Here is a 17950-nt window from a genome sequence, read left to right as displayed (position 1 = left end):
TGTGAATAAACGTCGACCCTGAATTCTACTGTCTCAGCTTTACTGCTGAATTGTGAATTGGCTCCTCAGCAGGAAATCATTTCAGTACAGAAGTTTGCCTCTTGTGAGGATATGTGTGACATCCAACAGAATTTCTTGCCTCTTGCCAGCACAGAAGTGGCAAGTCCTTTGACCAGAGATCTAGTTTCAGGAACCTAGCATATAAACTTGCCTTCTTTTTTCACTTTTCACTATGATTTTCAATGTTCTCACTCCAGCCTTCTCTTATCCTTCACAATTGTCTCAGTGAGATGCTCCCTATATTGTCTAGTTTGCTAAGAAGGGGTTGCTTTTATTTATGTGATATGAGGTTGGTTTGTTGTTGATTAGTGACAAAAAATTATATGGGGATGAGCAAAGAAGAGTTATTTGCATTAGGTTTAGACTCCGTTCCAACTCTGACTGCTGCTAGCAGTATTTAAGCCACAGGTAGTAGTGTGGGAAACAGCTATTGCCAGCAGCATTGCTCTTTTTCACGTCTTTTAAATGGCAACAGGAAGATATTTTTCCTTCTTCTGTCAATTCTGTAATTTCCTTGTCTTTGCTTCATGCTGCCTGGAGCAGAACCCAGCTCTTTGGGCCTTATCCCAGGTAAGACAGTAATTCCATGAATTGGTTTTCTGAGGGAGAAACCAAGTTACCTGCAGCTGTCTGCATGCATGATACTATTTCCCTGGAAGCCTCACCTGCTGCCTTTGCATCTCTAAACAGCTTGCTGGAGAAGATTGAGCAGGAAACATGGCGGGAGACTGGAATCTCGTTTGTCACGTCAGTGACTCGTCTCATGGAGCGTCTGCTTGACTACAGGTATCTGGCAACAACAGTAATGTGTTCTAAGTACAAGGAGTTTGTAAAGAAGGGAGTGTTTTCATTGTTTATCAAGCTGCATGCTTCTCTGATGGCAAATACCATGTAAGCAAGCCTAACGTTATTGCTAGGTTCCGAGCAAAAATCCTGAGTCCACATCTTTGGAGCCCTAATTCTCATTCTTGTATCTTGTTCCTCATAACAGCAATGGGAAAGAAATGTTTTCATTCATATTTTTGGACTAAGGTTTAATCAGGTTGCTAAGTGATGAATTCTTTGTATCATTGAGATGACCTTGCCTAATTCAGCAAAACAGATGCTAAATGCAGGAATGATCTCAAACACCTCCCTGAACCAACGTGGGCTGAATGCCTCGGACATGCAGGGCTGGAAAACCTGGTCTGAGGGAAAGCTGACAGGTCAGCTGGTGACTTGTGTGCAAGACTCCACTATAAATTGGGCATCTTTTGTTTAGTTTGAGACTGAAGTCTGCAGGACTATTGTGTCAATACAGCCGGGCTTTAACTCAGTTACCAGAAATATTTTGACTTCACACACACACACAGACACACTCTCAAAGTTGTTATGGAATGACAGAACTTTCAACTACATAGATCTGCCCCAGATATTTCTATCTTTAGCCTAATGACAGGAGATCAAATGTTTTTTCTTCTGCTGCTGCTCATTATAGGTGAAAACCTGTGAACAGGCTGGATATTCTGCAATCCCAAAGCCTATTCTGTGCTTTTTGCTTTGCTCTTTTTGTGATCTTTACCAATTTGATCCAATCTCCTGTTTGTTTCCTGACAACAGCTGCTATACAACTACTGTGCCAGACCAGGTATCTGAGACACATTTAAAGGGAATGCAAGGGAACTGTTTGGATTTCTTAAAATGAAATTTGCTATTAATGCCACTTTGATACACAGATGCACATTTTCATGCTTAATTGAGGAACAGATACCAGTTTTTAATTGGTTTTTAATACACAGCACATTTTTCATTACCAGAAGAGGGACAACACTGGAATGTGGAAATACAGAGGCATCTCTGGAGTTCAGCTGCCAGTTAGTTGACACAGCAGTTCTCAAGGCAGTTCACTGTGGCACTGCTTGAACAGACTTGTCTCTTTTCATCACAAATGAATATGACTTTCTCAAGTCAAGATTAGTAGTTTCAGAAGCCTTTAACTTTTTGTACTGCTTGAATAGATAAAACTTGTAAAATATTCCAGAAAATAAAGATCAATTTTGTGGTTTAACTTACCTACGAAGAGGTTACTAATCGAGTCTGAATTAATTGGTTCAGTCTTTCAGCTGCCAACACTGCACTGCATAGTTGAATTTATGAAAGGTAATCCTTTGACTGGGAAACTATTAAATGTCTGGATACATCACAACTTTTCACTTTTATAGTAGATCTTTTGTTCAGATGATTTTTGGCTGCTATTACTCGATTTTTGTTCAGCTCCTTGTAAGGAATGAAGCAGCAGTCATTTCAGGTGCTTGTTCTCAGGTGCAGACATATAAGGACAGTCAGTTCTCAAAGCATTTAAACTACAGTATGGAAATTTTTCTTAGAGGAACTTCATAAAATGTATTCTTAACTCTTGTTTGTGATCTAAGGAAACTCTGGAGGATAAGACAGCTTCAGATTTCTTTTAAAAGGGCTTTTTTTGCAGATGTGTGTTTCAACATTGCTCTGCTTTCTTAGGGACTGTATGAAAGGAGATGAAACAGAAAACAAGAAAATTGGCTGCACTGTTAACCTTATGGTAAAGACATTTCCTTTATCTCTTCGTGATACTGTGCCATGTTGTCAGAGCTGGGATGGGAACATCTGTGACAGGAATCTGTGTCAGGCGAGTGTAGCTTCAGCATCCAAGCTCTGGGATGGCGGAACAGAATGACAGGGGTTGTGAGGATCCCCTGGAGGTCTCTGATCCAACTCTCTGCTTAAAGCAGGGCCAAATAGGTCAGGTTCCTCAGGGCCTTGTCCAGCTGAGTTCTGAGTATCCCCGTGACTGAGGTTCTACAACCTGTCTTATCATTTCTTTCAGCTTTTGTCTACTTTTATAGTGGAAAAAAAAAAATCAGTGGGTTAAATCAGTGTGAATGTGAAAAGAATCTCTTTTATACCAATTATGTACTCACTTTTCAAAACCTTTATACATACATGGATGCTGCTGATTGTTTTGAATGAAGAGTCTCAATAACAACTGTCTTTGGTTTCACAGAATTTCTATAAGTCTGAAATCAACAAGGAAGAGATGTACATCCGCTATATTCACAAGCTGTGTGACATGCACTTACAGGCTGAGAACTACACAGGTTAGCAGGATATCCTGGGGGCTCTGTTGGGAAACCATGGTGATAGGTTTTGACTCTCCCAGTGTTATACTCTTTAACACTTGATTCATTCTTATAGAGAAAAAAATGTATGAAGCAGTTCTGGCTGTTGGGAAGATGAGAGTCTGAGGTCCAGCCCATTCCCTCAAGTGAGATAATGTCTGGCTGTGCCCACATAACCATACAGCTCTTATGCTACACCCCAAATTTTACATGAGTGTTCTACAAGGAACACTGATCCAAAAGTAATCACAAAATTAGAGGGAGATTAAAATCACAAAACTATTGTTCTATTATCATTTGTCATATTTGTGTTACAGTACTTAGGGAGCACTTACAAAGTGTGTAGACTCATTCTGTGTTGTCCAAGCTATTTACAGCTGCAGGCCTCAAATCTAGTTAGGACATGAATATCTGACTGGGCACTTGAATTAAGTAGCTAGCAAAGATAAACTTGACAGATTTGTGCCCAAAAGTCAAATTCACAAGAAACAGGTTTGTGCTGCCATTTTAAGTAACCGAATAATTGTCTGATCATTTGGGGCTTCAGAATATTTTCTCCAATTGTAAATCAGAACTCTCAGGCTGCTGAAGAAGCAGCTCTAGTGATGTTTCGGCCTATTGGCTCTGTTTATCTGTTGTCATTGATGCACTGTTCAATAATTGCATTTCCAACAGAGGCTGCATTTACTTTGCTTTTGTACTGTGAGTTGCTCCAGTGGGAGGACAGACCTCTGAGAGAGTTCCTGCATTATCCATCTCAGTCAGAGTGGCAACGTAAGGAAGGTCTGTGCCGTAAGATTATCCATTACTTCAACAAAGGGAAGGTATGCCAACTTCTTCTCTCTTCCAGCAGCTTCCTTCCCTTTTACTGACTTACTTAGGGCTTGCAAGCCTCAGTTTAGTAGTCTGGAAGTAAATTTGTACCAGGTTTTATCACCTAACAAATGGTTCCTCAGCTCTCTGGACAAAAAAAATAGATATGGGTATTTCCTTGTGCATAACATTTGGGATCAGTTCAGATTGGGCAACAAGAAAAACACCAAAGCAATTCTATACCTGTAAGCCAGCTTTCAGACAGCCTGTTACAGCAGAAAGCTCAATGAGCACCAGTTCTTTAGCTTTTGCAGGGCAGGATTGCATTTTGCAGTTGTCTATGCAAACTGCTGTGTTATGACTCACTTTGGGACTTGTTTTGCTTCTAACCTATAGCAGTAAATGGCAGACAGTGCACTGTAGGAGGCTCTTTATTATAAAAGATTTGAAATTTTTCTGTGTCACTTTGTTACATTTCAAGTGGCTTTCAATTAAAATGCAGTCCTGGCCATTCACCAGAAGAAAATCAGTACAGTTCAGTTTCACAGACTTGTTATGTTATCCCTGCAGTAAATATTTGGGTTTTTTAATTGCTTGCATAGTAGGTGTTAAAATCACTTGTGTCATGGCATTTTGGGAACATTTCAGAGGTGAACCTTAAAAGTGATGTCATCTGTCAGGGTGTTTTCAGATTTTTCTCTTCTCTAGAAGAATTCCTACAGCTGTACATTAGTGGAAGATAATGTCTGTCTGTGCCTCAGGGTTGGTTTTGCCTGTGATGGCAATGACAGTGGCATTAAATACAAATGTGATTTGGCTCATATAGGGTTCCTGTTCAAGATAATTCTTTCCTGGTTCTGATAATAGAAAGTTGCATGTGGCAGAAACCTACAAAAAGGAAGTGACATTCCTGTTTATTGGAGGAAATGGCCTATTTATGAGAAAGTGATTAATTAAGAAGGGTTTTTCTTCTTTGCCAGAATTGTCCTTTTGCAGTAATACTGCACATGAGTCTCTTTTTAGTTTCAGAGATGTTCAGGGATTGTCAGACTTCAAAAAAATAAATTGCTGTCTGGTGCAGATGTTGCAGTACTGCACTGTCTGACTAGACAAGGATGACAGACTATGTAAAACAAGGGAGCCTGTGTTTTCTGACAGAAACAATCCATAGATGCACTGAAGAGGAGTAAAAACTTGATGGATGTAATTTTGCTATAAAACTTCTAACAGATTATAGAGTATAAACCTCTTGAGGTTTTTCCCTACTGGATGTTTTTGGAATTACTTGACTTTGTGTTTAATCCCCCTTTATTATAAATGGTAGCTGAATGACTAAATAATCCACTTAAGCAGTGGGTCTGTCACTCAAATCGTGGAAGTGAAAGAGGCTCCAAATCCCCCTCGCTGCTTTTCAGCACTCTCTGTTGCTGTGGAACAGGGAGCAGCTCAGGGAATGAAAGAAACTTGCTTCCCTCAACTTGTTTGTCTTGATAGTTTCTTTTTGCTCTACCCTAAGATGGTCCCTCTGAGGTCCTGAAGAGAGGAATTTGTTGTTCTATGTCCTTCAGTTGCATTTCTCTTGCTGCTTCTGACATTTTCCACTAAGTAAAGCAGTCAAAGCAGCATTAATAGAGGGTGAATATTCTCTCTTTGTTAGTGGGGACGTTTTCTCATTACAGAATTGAGGGAAAGCTATGGCCACAAGTCAGTACCTGAATATCTGACGTGAAAGGCATGCCAGGGAGGGACAGGGGTGGTGACATGGCCCGTGGTAGGCCTGGAGCTCTGCAGCGGGGTGCAGAACTGAGGGACTCCCCAGTATTGTCTGTAGCAGGCCTGTGCTGGGAAGAAACAAGGTGTTGCAAGACCCAGCAGCCTTCACTCTGGTCATCTACTCCTCCCTACTGCTCTGCTGTGCCTTTCATTGGTTTGGGGCTCAGCTGGAAGTGAGTGCAAGTGTGTAACTTTAAATGAGGATTATTGTTTTTCTACAGTTACAATTTTATCTGTTAAAAGTCAAGGTTTCCTAGCTTCAGACAGCTGTGACTAGAACAGTTGGAACCCGATTGATTATGCTTCTGGACAGCAATCGCTGGAAAACCTCACAACACTTTTCTGTCCAGTTCACTGATAAATTTTATTAACTGAAAATTCTGACCAGCTCCCATCACAGCATCACAGCTTGTGTTCTCCTTAGTGCCAGCCAAGTGCTGTGAGAGACCTAAAGCTATCTTTCCAAAGCAGTTCATTTTTAGATCATGTGCCCCATACCCAACATTTGAAGTAATTTCTCTCGTGCATCCTCATATGAATCATATTTCCAAAACAAATCTGCACATTGGGATGTGAGTAAATAAAGGTTGCTGTTCATAAACATTGATTGTCTCTAGCTGTGCCTCCTTGTGTGCAGTCAGTAGCTCAGCTGAGAGTTGGTGGTGCCATAGGAGAAAGCTGCAATAAATGTCCTATGAATGTGCTTTTCAAGTGAAGGGCATAAAACAGAACATGCAAGCAGGATCAGACATCAGCAACAGAAAGCAGTAATGAGGGAAATTAACAGCAGAGACATTAGGGAATTGTTTGAAAGGGGGGAAGAATGATGCTTTAGAGGGAAGTGACACTTGCATAGCACATGGAACAGCATATTAAATTTCTACACTGTGAAGACTCATTAACATCACAGATTTTAAGGCTGGGATCCCAGCGAGTCAAATATCCATTCACTCTCTTTCCCTTTCTAGTATCTGCAACCTCTCTTTTCTCTCTAAGAAGTTACCTCTGTATTGTGTTTCTTCACTTCTTTATCTCAGCTTGTATCTACAGAATGTTCAGCTAGCACAGTGGAATTTCTGTGTGTGGAAATCTAGCTGAAACAAAGAGAGAAAGCCTGAGTTAGGGTGACAGGAATAGTACCAAGCTACATGTGGAAGAGCTGATTGATATAAAGAGAAATAAGATGTGGTTACGTGTTGTTAATTTAATTGACAGAAGAAAAGGAGCATGAAAAGGTGACATCTTTAGGATCACCTCAAGGAATGACAGCCAGCGAGCTTTCTGCTTCTGTCTGGAAGGGGGGTTAGACTAGATGATCTCTAAAGGTCTCTTCCAACCCTTACCATTCCATGACTATATGATTCTATGATTCAACACATCTGTTTGTATGTCATAGATCATGACAACCCACAGCAAAACTGTTAACTTGAGTTAACTTGTTAACAGAAACCTAATATTCTGAGTAGTTGAGTAACTGGTCTCAGTTTATATCCTATTGTATGTATTGTATTTATCAGAGTAAATCTTGGGCTTCCTGTTATCACAAACTACTAATACTATAAGAATGGGCAAATTGATTCTGAAGGTATCCTTTATTTAACAAGTTCTTGTGTAAATTTTTGTTATTAACTGAGATCAAGATATGTAGGATCAGTATTGTTGCGTTTTTAGTTCTTACAGCTATCCTTTCAGTTAAAAAGTTCTTAAACTTACTAGTTTTGCTATACAGAGCACAAAAAACCTTTGCTGGTATCAAGAATGAGGGAACAGACACTACAAATGTATGTGCATGAAGGGGCACATTGTAAATTGCCAAATACACTAAATCAAACAATGTAGAGATTGAGAGTACACAAAACCAGAAAAACCTATTTCCATATTAAGTGATTGTATTTTAATTACTGTTAAGTACTGCTACTAATAATTTACAACATTGCTATTAATATTCTTAACACTTGATTTTATTTTTACTACAAGAGGGTCCCAGTTAAAGCAAGTGGTAGGTTAGCACAGTAATGCATAACAGTTAATCCAGTAAAGATACAGCTGAGACCTTGGTGCTCTAGATCCTTTACATAAGTATGGTAAGAAACAGGCATTCCCCCAAAAGGCTTCCAATCTATGCAAGTAAAAGATGGTGGGAGAGAAGATTTCAGTTCAGGAGTGTAAAATGAGCACTCTAAAAAGGCTGTGTTGAGGTAATGAGAGTCTTTCTGTCAACATGACAGTGCCCAAACTCAGTCTCTTCTTCCTTACCTCTGTGGGCGATGACTATGGTGTGCTAGAAAAGACATATTGTATGCAGCCTGTAAGTTGAAGAAGTGAGTTTTGCTTTCAGTTCTGAATATGGATGTTGCATACTCACTGCAATAACACAGGTCAGTTCTGAAGATGTTTATCTCTGTATTTGAGTGTTTCCCATTGCTTGACAGTTCTATGCTTCCAGTAGGAAGTAGCAGCCCTGGGAAGGGGAACACTTTGCCGGGAGCTAAGACATTACACTTCAGGTAGTTTTAGTGCAGAAAGCAAATGAGATATTGGGAATGGGCTGAAGAGGTTTCTAACAAGAAGAGAAATTCTTCTTCAAATAAGTTCCCAGTCTCATGGGTGAACTGTCAGTAACAAGCAGTACGTGTGTGTAATTTCAATGGAATATATTGCTTCCATTACCGTCTCGAGGAAGGAATTAATCTGATGCTTAATGGAAACTGTTTCATCATGTTGCATTTTCACATCTAATCACTGGTATTTCTTACTAAATGAATTCCCAGCATTGAGTTTCTGTATTGCTCTCAGCTGAGTTGGCATTACCACTCTGTTTGCTGTGAGTGTGATTTGCTTTGCCTCCGCAGAGCTGGGAGTTTGGAATCCCGCTGTGCAGAGAACTGGCCATCCAGTACGAAAGTCTCTATGATTACCAGAGCCTCAGTTGGATTCGAGTAAGTAACTGCAGTTCCTCTCCTTCCAGACTCTCACTCAGTTGTTCCCCAGGGAATTTTACTCTCCTGTCAGAACATTCTGAGTTTCAAAAAAACCAATCAATTCTCTATGCAGCTCCATGCATTTGCAGTGGCTCCTTTGCCATTGATTTGTTTTGATGACTTTGTAGGTCCATGGAATTCCTAAGTCTGCTAGCAGTAAACTCCCAGGAGTATATGGAGACAGCACACAGAGGAGCTGGTCTTTGCTATTGGAGTTGCATATTTATATAGAGTTTTGCATAAAACAGTTCCTTCTTTTCTTTTTAAAAAGATATCTGTTGATATTTAATTAGCATTCTAAAAATATCAAGGACAGCACATGCCTCAGGTGACATAAGAAAAACAAGAGGAAGAATGGAGAAGTTAAAAGTTTATGGCATTCTTGTCAATTTACAGGAATCTGGTCCTCTGGTAGAGCCAAACATTTGATAAAATCAGGACATGCAGCACTGTGCCTTAATCAGAAAAAGTCCAAGTTCTGATTGTTGTTGAAAACCTTTATGAATATGAAAATGGTTCATGTGCTTTCATCCCCTGGAGTAGCATGCATATATCCAAATTTAAGGCTTAGGCTTTGTGGATTAAATTCTCTTTAAAAGTCAAATTTATTCTCATCTGAAGCTGTCTGTCTGTCAAAGACTCATGAAGGGCATTTGTGAAGAACCTGTTTTCTTCAGAGTGGCCCCAAAGAGGGTATGGGTGACCATCTTGGTTGTACACTTGTTTGTTTTAGACATCTAAAATAGAGCAGCGTGAAAATTGATCCTGGTGTACAGATCTCATGTCGGTAAACTGAACAGGAACGATGAGCAAACAAACTTATTAAAGGCTTAGTCAAGTCATGCATCGAGACTTCCTTTCCTAAACCATTAAGTATCTATTCTTGCTGCCTCTTTATTATTTGGATTTAATCAGCTGGCAGGTGAGGAACATTTCAGCTGGTAATACAACCAGTTCTCATCCTTTCACTCACCCATGTGTGATCTGTTTTCTGTTCAGGTTTCCTAAATCTATGTTGATCTGAACTGACTTGAATATCTCCTCACTCTAAATTCTCTGTGCTAGTCACACCATTCAATACATTCCTTTATTCTTCCTGCAATGACTCTGGGGCCTTCTTCATTTTAGAAAAGAAGTTCATATGTGTGGGAACCAAGAACAAAACCTTAATGCGATACCCGTAAGCCAAAGCTGCTGTTAGGGTTCCCTGCAGTGGAAGCAATGATGTCAAACTGATTCTTCCCTTCAGAAAGCTTTCTTTTTGCTATAGTGAAATTCCTGTGAGCCTTTCAAGTGAGACTCAGTTTGGCAAGGGTCTCGAAATCCCACTCTTGATATAAATGCTAGCACAGCGGCACAAAACTAATAATTGGAACTAGAAAAAAAAGTCCTTTTACTTTTTCCAAACTCCTTTTTTCTTCCATCTTAAACCTACTGGTGCACAGAGCTGCAGAAGATTTCATTTTCTTTCATCCTTTTTCATGCCCCTCAACTCAGTTAAGGCAAACCCAATTGAATTGATGTAATTTTCCAGACAGTGGTATAGATTTTGAGCTCTAGGAGAGACGAGGACACCGTGAGCTAGGCAACATAGATCTTAATCTCAGCTCTGCCATTAATTCTGCAATGCAAAGAAAATTACATGCAGGACCTATTTCATTTAGAACAAGATACAACAGCAAAATTTTCTTCTGTCACCTCCAAAAGTGTAAAATGAGCATGATGATACCATAGCCTGTCCCACCATGTGGGCTGTTCAATTAATAAGTTTTACCTTTTGAAGAATTAAATGTCTTTTCATTAAAAAATGTGAGGGCAAAAGAGTAATGTGATACTTAAATGTGTCTTGAGATTCTAACGTTTCAAGTGCAGCTTTAAGGGTCTGATAGCAGCTCTCTTTTTCCTCTCTAGAAAATGGAAGCTACCTATTACGATAACATCATGGAACAGCAGCGCTTGGAACCTGAGTTTTTCCGAGTTGGTTTTTATGGTCGGAAATTCCCATTTTTCCTACGGGTAAGCCAGACTTAGACAAAATATGAAAGTGACCAGGCTCAGAGTAGCAGTTCAGGCTTTGTGTTTTTGTCATGGTGATCTAATGTCTGCCATTCAGCTTATTTTTACCACTGACTTTCTGGCTGGACTGAAGGATGTGGCCCATTGGGAATGTTCTTAGGCACGGAGATCAGAAACTTGACTTATGCCTCTGTGTATTTTTGACAATCTGCAGATGCAGCACAAATTGCCTCTATATTAAGCAAAATGCTCTATTGCAGTAGTGTTGGGTCATTACTCAACTAATCTCCATCATCTCAAATTATCATGCTTTAAGAAGTCTCACATGACAGAATGATTCTAATACCAGACTGATGACTCTAGACAAGCAAATCCTTTCTCTCCAGCAAAAAGCCTAGCAGCTTCTCTGGACACATCCTCACACATCCTCAACTTGGAGCTCATTGTCTGCTGCTGTATACAGGACCAGCAGGGTGTACAGTCCATTTTAAAAGGGAAATTATCTTCTTTTCCTAATGAGAAATCAAACTGAAAAGGGATATTTTTTCATATGATATCTTTTTGCTAGTTCAATGCGTCGAAAGAATATAATCTTACAACTGCTGCAAGAACTGTCTGGAAAATGAAGGTAGATGCCATCTGGCTTGACAGGACAAGTTAACTTGAAGCATGCTTTCAAGGACTGGAGGTGTGCATGTTTTGTCTTCTCTTTAAAGAAATGGTTTGACAAGAGATGTCACCACTCAAGTTATACACTATGGAGCTACAAAAAGCCAAGCTGTGCACCATTTTGAAAACTGCACTCTTAAATTTCCCTGATTACGAAGGTTGTGGGGTTTTTTTTTAACTAGGATTTAAACATTGGTGTTCAATTACAGTCTTTTAATGGAAACACAGCCAGGAGAAGCAAAGGCAAATTGGAATTAGTGAAGGTAAAAACACCAGTAGGTAAAGGGTGTTATTCAATGCTGAAGTACAGCAGTGCCATGATATCACAGCCTGAGTCAGTGCAGAGGGATCTGTGGAGATGAGCAGTGTTGCCGTGTAAAGCAGTTACTCTTCCACAAAGATCTCTAGAGAAAACCAACAGTTTCTTTTTTTATGACTAACAACAGATGTTTCAGCAAGTGAATGACACCAAAGTCATTATGGCACACATGTGTTTGTACATTTGAAGTAATGTCAGTGAATCTGGCTGATCTGACTATATTATGGGCCCTACAGTTTTCTCTCGGGCCTTGCTCAGGTGAGTTTAGGGCCCAGGAGGTTTCAGGGCCCAGGAGGTTTCAGGGCCCAGCACTTCCTCTTTGCGAAGCGGCCTAACAATATGGAGACTGGGCTGGAGACATCACCAGCGAACATGAGCGTGCATAATTATAATCCTTGTTAATTCTGCAATTATATTTGGTAGCAGTGCTTCTGATAGCAGATTACTAGTGTAACAATCTCATTAAAAGTCGTCCTCCTCCTTTCTCTCTCTAATGATCCATAGAGCATACACATTGCGAAGCACAGACTAAGCCCATTAGCAGTCACATCAGCATGGATCACACTGTAAAGAGACTGGAAGCAGCTATTCTGGAGAAGAAAAAGATTTACATGGATTTAAAATTTTCAAATGGGTATAGGAGTGATATAAAGTGATCAAATAACTCCATGAACTTTTCTCATTTATTTTCCTCTTGCTGTATAGCTTCAGACAGAAAATAACCACTTCTTTCTACAGCTTTGATTTTTTTAGACCCTTTGTCTGGAGAAGTAATTGTTCATGTTTCTGGGAATTCTGCATCTAGTTCTCCTACATAAGTAAATTAAAACTGTTCATGTCTTCCACCTACCAGAAGTTCAAGTAAGGCCTGACAAGCCTGAGATGTTGTGTTGGCATCTGTCTGAAAAGTCTATTAAATTTAGCTCTGAGGTGCTTCCAGGGCATTATTTTTAGCATCAAAATAACTTTATTTTTAGGCCTACAGTTTTCTGGATTGCTGCAATCAAAAGCTAAAATGAAGAGTCATGAAGAGATTCACCTTCAAACATGGATTCACTCCAAATTTAATAATAGCTGCAAACTTTGGACATTACAGACAAAACTGTCCAGACTTACGACACGTTTTTCTCCCAGTTCATTGGCTGCTGTGACTGATGCATACAAAGTGACATCTGTCACGGCTGGAACATGAGCTCTGTTCCATCAAGTTGAAATGCAAAGCCAAAGATATCTGCCCTCCTCAGCCATGTCTTAGCATCAGATTTTGCTGCTTTCTCTTTGATTTTGCTACAAGATCAAGAACTGCTGGGCCAGAACCCTTTTCCAGAGTAATTAGCATTGCATATATGCAATCATTGCAGATACTGCAGGTTCTAAATGCAAGAAGTAGAAACAGGGGAACTGTTCTTGTTTGCTGGGATTCTGTCTTTGCTTTATGAAGGTGGTAAATCTCCCTGTACTTCCAGTTACTGTTCTGTGTATGAGAGTTAAAACTACCAGAAGCAGAGGATTTGCCTGCTTTGACTGGTCTTACATCAGGAGACATTAACATTGTTCAAAATTGTGAGTTGTGGTAATACAGTTAAGACACTGGAATGCAATCCTTGTAACACTGAGGACTTCAAAATGCTTTGTCTTGCTGTTTAAAGTTTGAGATGGCTCCAAAAGCATCTAAGAACGCTGCACAAGTGGTTCAGTGCCTCAGGAGGCATATCTAAAGGCAAGCTTTCCATTACTGGCAGAAATGAAATTTTGTTCATCAGGAGGAAAGTGCTTTTAGAGCTGAAAGGGAATTTGCTAAGTGACCACTGAGAATTCTTGTTTAAGGCTTTTCCATATTACTCCTCTGTAGACAAGGGAGTTCCATTGTTCAACATGATCAGAGGTGGATTGTATGGCTGTGATAATACAGCAGTGATTAAACAGTGATTTTTGTGAACAGTTTGCTATGACTTCTCTCTAAGGATAACTGATAAATTGATAAACTTCTGTCTCCCTCTGTTCTAGGAAATCCTCAGGACTTTTCTACATCTGGTGTAGATTGCATTTGACAGCAGCTTCACTAGTGTAGAACAGCCAAGCTGGTGATGTAGTGATAGGTTGTGTTTGGTATCTTTCAGTATAGTCCAATTAAAACAAAAGCCCTTTTCAGTCATCTGAAAAACAAATAAGAAAAGACAATAGGATTTAATGCTATGCATGTATGGATCAGAGGCATCTTTCTGTTGAGAGATACATGGATTAGTCTATTTATTCATCACTGCTTGATGAAATACATTGTAAAGAAAAGGGAAGGAATACATCAGCTGTGTTAAATGCACATTTTCCTCTCACATTAGTTTATTGTCATTGTCATTTATCTTTGGTTTTGAAGCAGTAAAATTTGAAGTGAAATAAAAGCCAATAGAATTTAACTTGCTTTCAAGGAGACTGACTTCTGCTTGTCCTTCTTGCAGAACAAAGAGTATGTGTGTCGGGGCCATGACTACGAGCGGCTGGAAGCCTTCCAGCAGAGGATGTTAAGCGAGTTCCCTCAAGCCATTGCAATGCAGCATCCAAACCACCCAGATGATTCTATATTGCAGTGTGATGCCCAGTGTATCCTTCAGTGAAAGGGCAAACCATGATTAGAGCTGTGGTAGAGCGCAGAGGAGAGGAAGATACTGAAAAGGTCATGAGCTTGAATGGATATGGACAAAACTGTACACCTCTCTGCAATGTTCTGGTTCACTGGTTCATTGCAAGGGGTACTGCTGGAGAGAACTGTCACTTTTTATTCAGGGAGTAAAGCGGGTCGTATTTGATGTGTAAAGGAAAGGGCTGTGTTGGTCACATTCGTGTTTTCACCACGACCAACAGCGTTGCCATAGGGCACCTTTTGTGTCATTACAAGTATTCCCGATACCTTCTCTTGGAGAAGATTTTGTTGGGAACAGACATTTATTCCAAAGTGGTGTTCTCCATGGTGTTTATTTTTCACATCAGTATTATCAGCCTTTATTGCAGTCTCCCTATGTTTTTTAAACTGCTGAACCCTTTTTATACCTAAGGCTTTGAGTCTCATTCTTCTCAATGGTAAACTGTGCTGTGATGTGATGCAACCAGTACAGAGCCATAAACATCTACAGACTGAACCATGTAACGTTTGATGAGTCTGCAGAGACTTTTGGAGATTCTAGTCATGAGCACACCTCTATTTGGCTTGTGTGACAACAGCAAGGACAGTGCACGGGACTTCAACCCTAAGGATACTGTCAGCAAGTGAATCCTCCTGAGATGAGTTGCTGCTTTCACTTGTTTTCCATAACACATACTTTTCACTCTTCTGTGCTATGTAACAGATGCTCTCATAGGCACAGGGGTTGTTGGTATGTGTGTTTTGATTGGTTGGTTTGTTCTTGCAGAGATCTTGTCTGTAACACTGAGGTTAAATTACTTTCAGTAGGCTGGACTGTTAATGGATGAAATTAGGACAACTTTGGTTTGTAGACAAAGCTGAAGTATCCAAAGCAGAATCTAACAGAGGGAAGTATTTATTAGGTACCTAAATATATCACTTAATATTAGGTAACTAAGTACATCAAGATCTACTAAAGTTCCTGCACAAATGAGGCACCTAGCTCTAACTAAAAATAAGAACTGGGTATTTTGCCTGCTGTAGGTAGTTTGGATGTCTTACTACATACTGTCTCCATCCTGGGGTATCTTCCTCTTTACTTAATCTGGCTGTGAGGTACTATAGCTCCTAGATTCTCCTGGTAGTTCTAATCCAACATTCAGTTGTTTCACTTGGAAGAGTGCTTGAAAACAGTGAGGAGTTTCTGAATTCACCATCCTGTTTCTTTCCACAGAAGAGACAGCTTTCCTGTTTGATATCCTGTGGCTTTCTTTGACCATGTAATGTACAGATTTACAGATCTATGCAGTGACTCCCATCCCAGACAACATAGATGTGTTGCAAATGGACCGTGTCCCTGACCGCATAAAGAGCTTTTACCGAGTCAACAACATCCGCAAGTTCCGCTATGACAGACCCTTCCACAAAGGCCCAAAGGACAAGGAGAATGAATTCAAGGTAGAAGTAGTGAATAAGCAGTGTTTGAGTGTTAATCTCCTCAAGGCAAACACTGCATTGCTGGTTTATGCTGCTGTAGCCTTTCGAGTAGATTTGATGGCCAAAGGTACTGTAGTAACTCAAATAACAAGTAGTTTTGGAGTCCAGTGGTAACACCTGATGTGATTAAAGCATTGCCCAGTTTGAAGGTAAGTTGTTTTGGTGCCAGGGGAAAGGCATTTTGAAGCAAGCATGGATTTTTTTATTACTGCCATACACATCCACAATGTCTTCTTGGTTCCCATGGCAGAACTGGTGGCCAACCTTTCAAAATGAATAGAAATATTGAATGTGTTGCTTTAGAGAATACTGAATTCTGGGTTCGTTGCTCAAGTGACATGCAGCATGATATTCTGCAAAGTAAGTTAAGACTTAAGAGATTTAAATACTCTTTTCTGAACTTGAGCCCCTTAGCACTTCTAGTAAGCTTACAGGTGATGTGACTGTGATTCACTGTGTGCCTCACATCCTCAATTACTCTTTGCAGAGCTTGTGGATTGAACGTACCACTCTGACCTTGACTCACAGTTTGCCTGGGATCTCTCGTTGGTTTGAAGTGGAGAGAAGAGAACTGGTAACATTCATAGTTCCTGTAATTTGGGCTTGAAATGATGAGTTACTGAGGACACGGGACAGGCAACTCCAGAGTTCTTTGGCTGAAATCTTGCAGTTTAAAATGATGAAGCTTAGCAATGATTCAGTGTGTCCCTTTTCCACCACTTAGTCTAAATAATTACTGAATGTAACCAGGGGAGTTATGTGAGGGAACATGACAGTATAATGGAGACAGTGGGAAAAGGTGGAATAATGACATTGGTGCTGTGTCTCTGATATACAGAAAGAAGTTATACAACTCAGTGACCTGAAATACAGCACTGCCAACAGTAAAGTTTGTTAATGGTGCTGATATTTTTACAAAGCAGTAAAAACTAAGATCGCTGAGCAGTCCTAGAGTGATAATTTCATTACAAGGAAGAGCATAAATCTCAGTGAAGGTGTCCATGAAATTACAGTATATTTTATTGCCTTCGAGGTTGAAGTAAGTCCTTTGGAAAACGCCATTCAAGTGGTTGAGAACAAAAACCAGGAGCTGAGAACACTGATAAGCCAGTACCAGCATAAACAAATGCATGGCAACATTAATCTTCTCAGCATGTGTCTGAATGGAGTGATTGATGCAGCTGTTAATGGGGGAATTGCACGATACCAGGAGGTAAGCCAGGCTCTGTGTCTGCATTTTGTATCCCCTTTTTTCAATTTCATTTCTGTTCCAAAGAGACTATGACTTAAGATAAGAAATTTTCATGCACATTATCTAAATATGAGGTTAAACCTCCTACTCGGTTATTCTGCATCAGTGCTTGCATAGCCACACATCAGCAGGAGGATCCAAAGGTAGAGGTGGGTTGTTGCGCTGAAGTAGACACAGATGACAGTGGGGTTTCTCAGGAATGAAACTTGGCTTACCTGGAAATCCTCACTTACAGGTAAAAGAGTGAAGCAGATCTTCTTATACTGCTTACATTATAAATCCATTGTGCAATACAGGCAGTGGGGCTCTTGGTTATTGAGACTGATTGAGCCTGCAATCAGGAAAGCTGTCAATTGGTGCTACTTGACCATTACCTTTGTTAGCCTAATTTCAGACACTCTGGAACCCTAAACTGATCTTATGTGCAGTGTGTCATTGGTGGGATCTTTGGCAAGCTGTTGTTCAAACTCTGCATTGCCAAAGCTGAGTCTAGAGTGAAATACTGACAAATGGCAGGAGTGGAGCAGGGCTGTGGGATGTATCTTCCCAACAGAGCCGGGAAGCAAATGCTCTTCGTGCTTGACGTTACTTACCACTTTATTCACTTCATTCCTTTAATGTTTGGCAATTGTGTGAAGGAAAGGAAACGATACAAAATGCAAATATGATGATACAAGGTTTAGTGGTATTGCTCATGACTATCACGTGGGGAAAGGTGGTCAGATTCATGATTCAACAGAATCATCTAGGTTGTTAGAACCATACTGTAGCTTTGCCTGGATCCCAGAGTGCTGAAAGCAATGAAATTGAGCTGCT

At 40.1% G+C, this 17950-nt stretch overlaps 1 protein-coding gene across 6 annotated transcripts in view; it reads left to right on the top strand.

Moving 5' to 3' along the window:
- Positions 1–17950, top strand: part of DOCK3 (dedicator of cytokinesis 3) — a 199864-nt gene that overhangs the window by 160561 nt on the left and 21353 nt on the right. For all 6 annotated transcript variants that reach the window (XR_009819784.1, XM_062008169.1, XM_062008167.1 and 3 more), the window contains exons 34-43: positions 751–846; positions 2560–2620; positions 3083–3176; positions 3873–4021; positions 8636–8722; positions 10676–10780; positions 14225–14366; positions 15677–15843; positions 16370–16456; positions 16916–17095. Coding sequence is in view for 5 of the 6 variants with exons in the window: in XM_062008169.1 (XP_061864153.1) it covers positions 751–846; positions 2560–2620; positions 3083–3176; positions 3873–4021; positions 8636–8722; positions 10676–10780; positions 14225–14366; positions 15677–15843; positions 16370–16456; positions 16916–17095 (1168 nt within the window). In the remaining variant the exon portion in view is untranslated. The remainder of the gene's footprint in view (positions 1–750; positions 847–2559; positions 2621–3082; positions 3177–3872; positions 4022–8635; positions 8723–10675; positions 10781–14224; positions 14367–15676; positions 15844–16369; positions 16457–16915; positions 17096–17950) is intronic.

This window comes from Colius striatus, chromosome 15 (assembly GCF_028858725.1).
Source record: "Colius striatus isolate bColStr4 chromosome 15, bColStr4.1.hap1, whole genome shotgun sequence".
Taxonomy (NCBI): Eukaryota; Metazoa; Chordata; class Aves; order Coliiformes; family Coliidae; genus Colius; species Colius striatus.
Note: the sequence above shows the minus strand (reverse complement) of the source record. Positions and strands in the feature narration are given on the sequence as shown.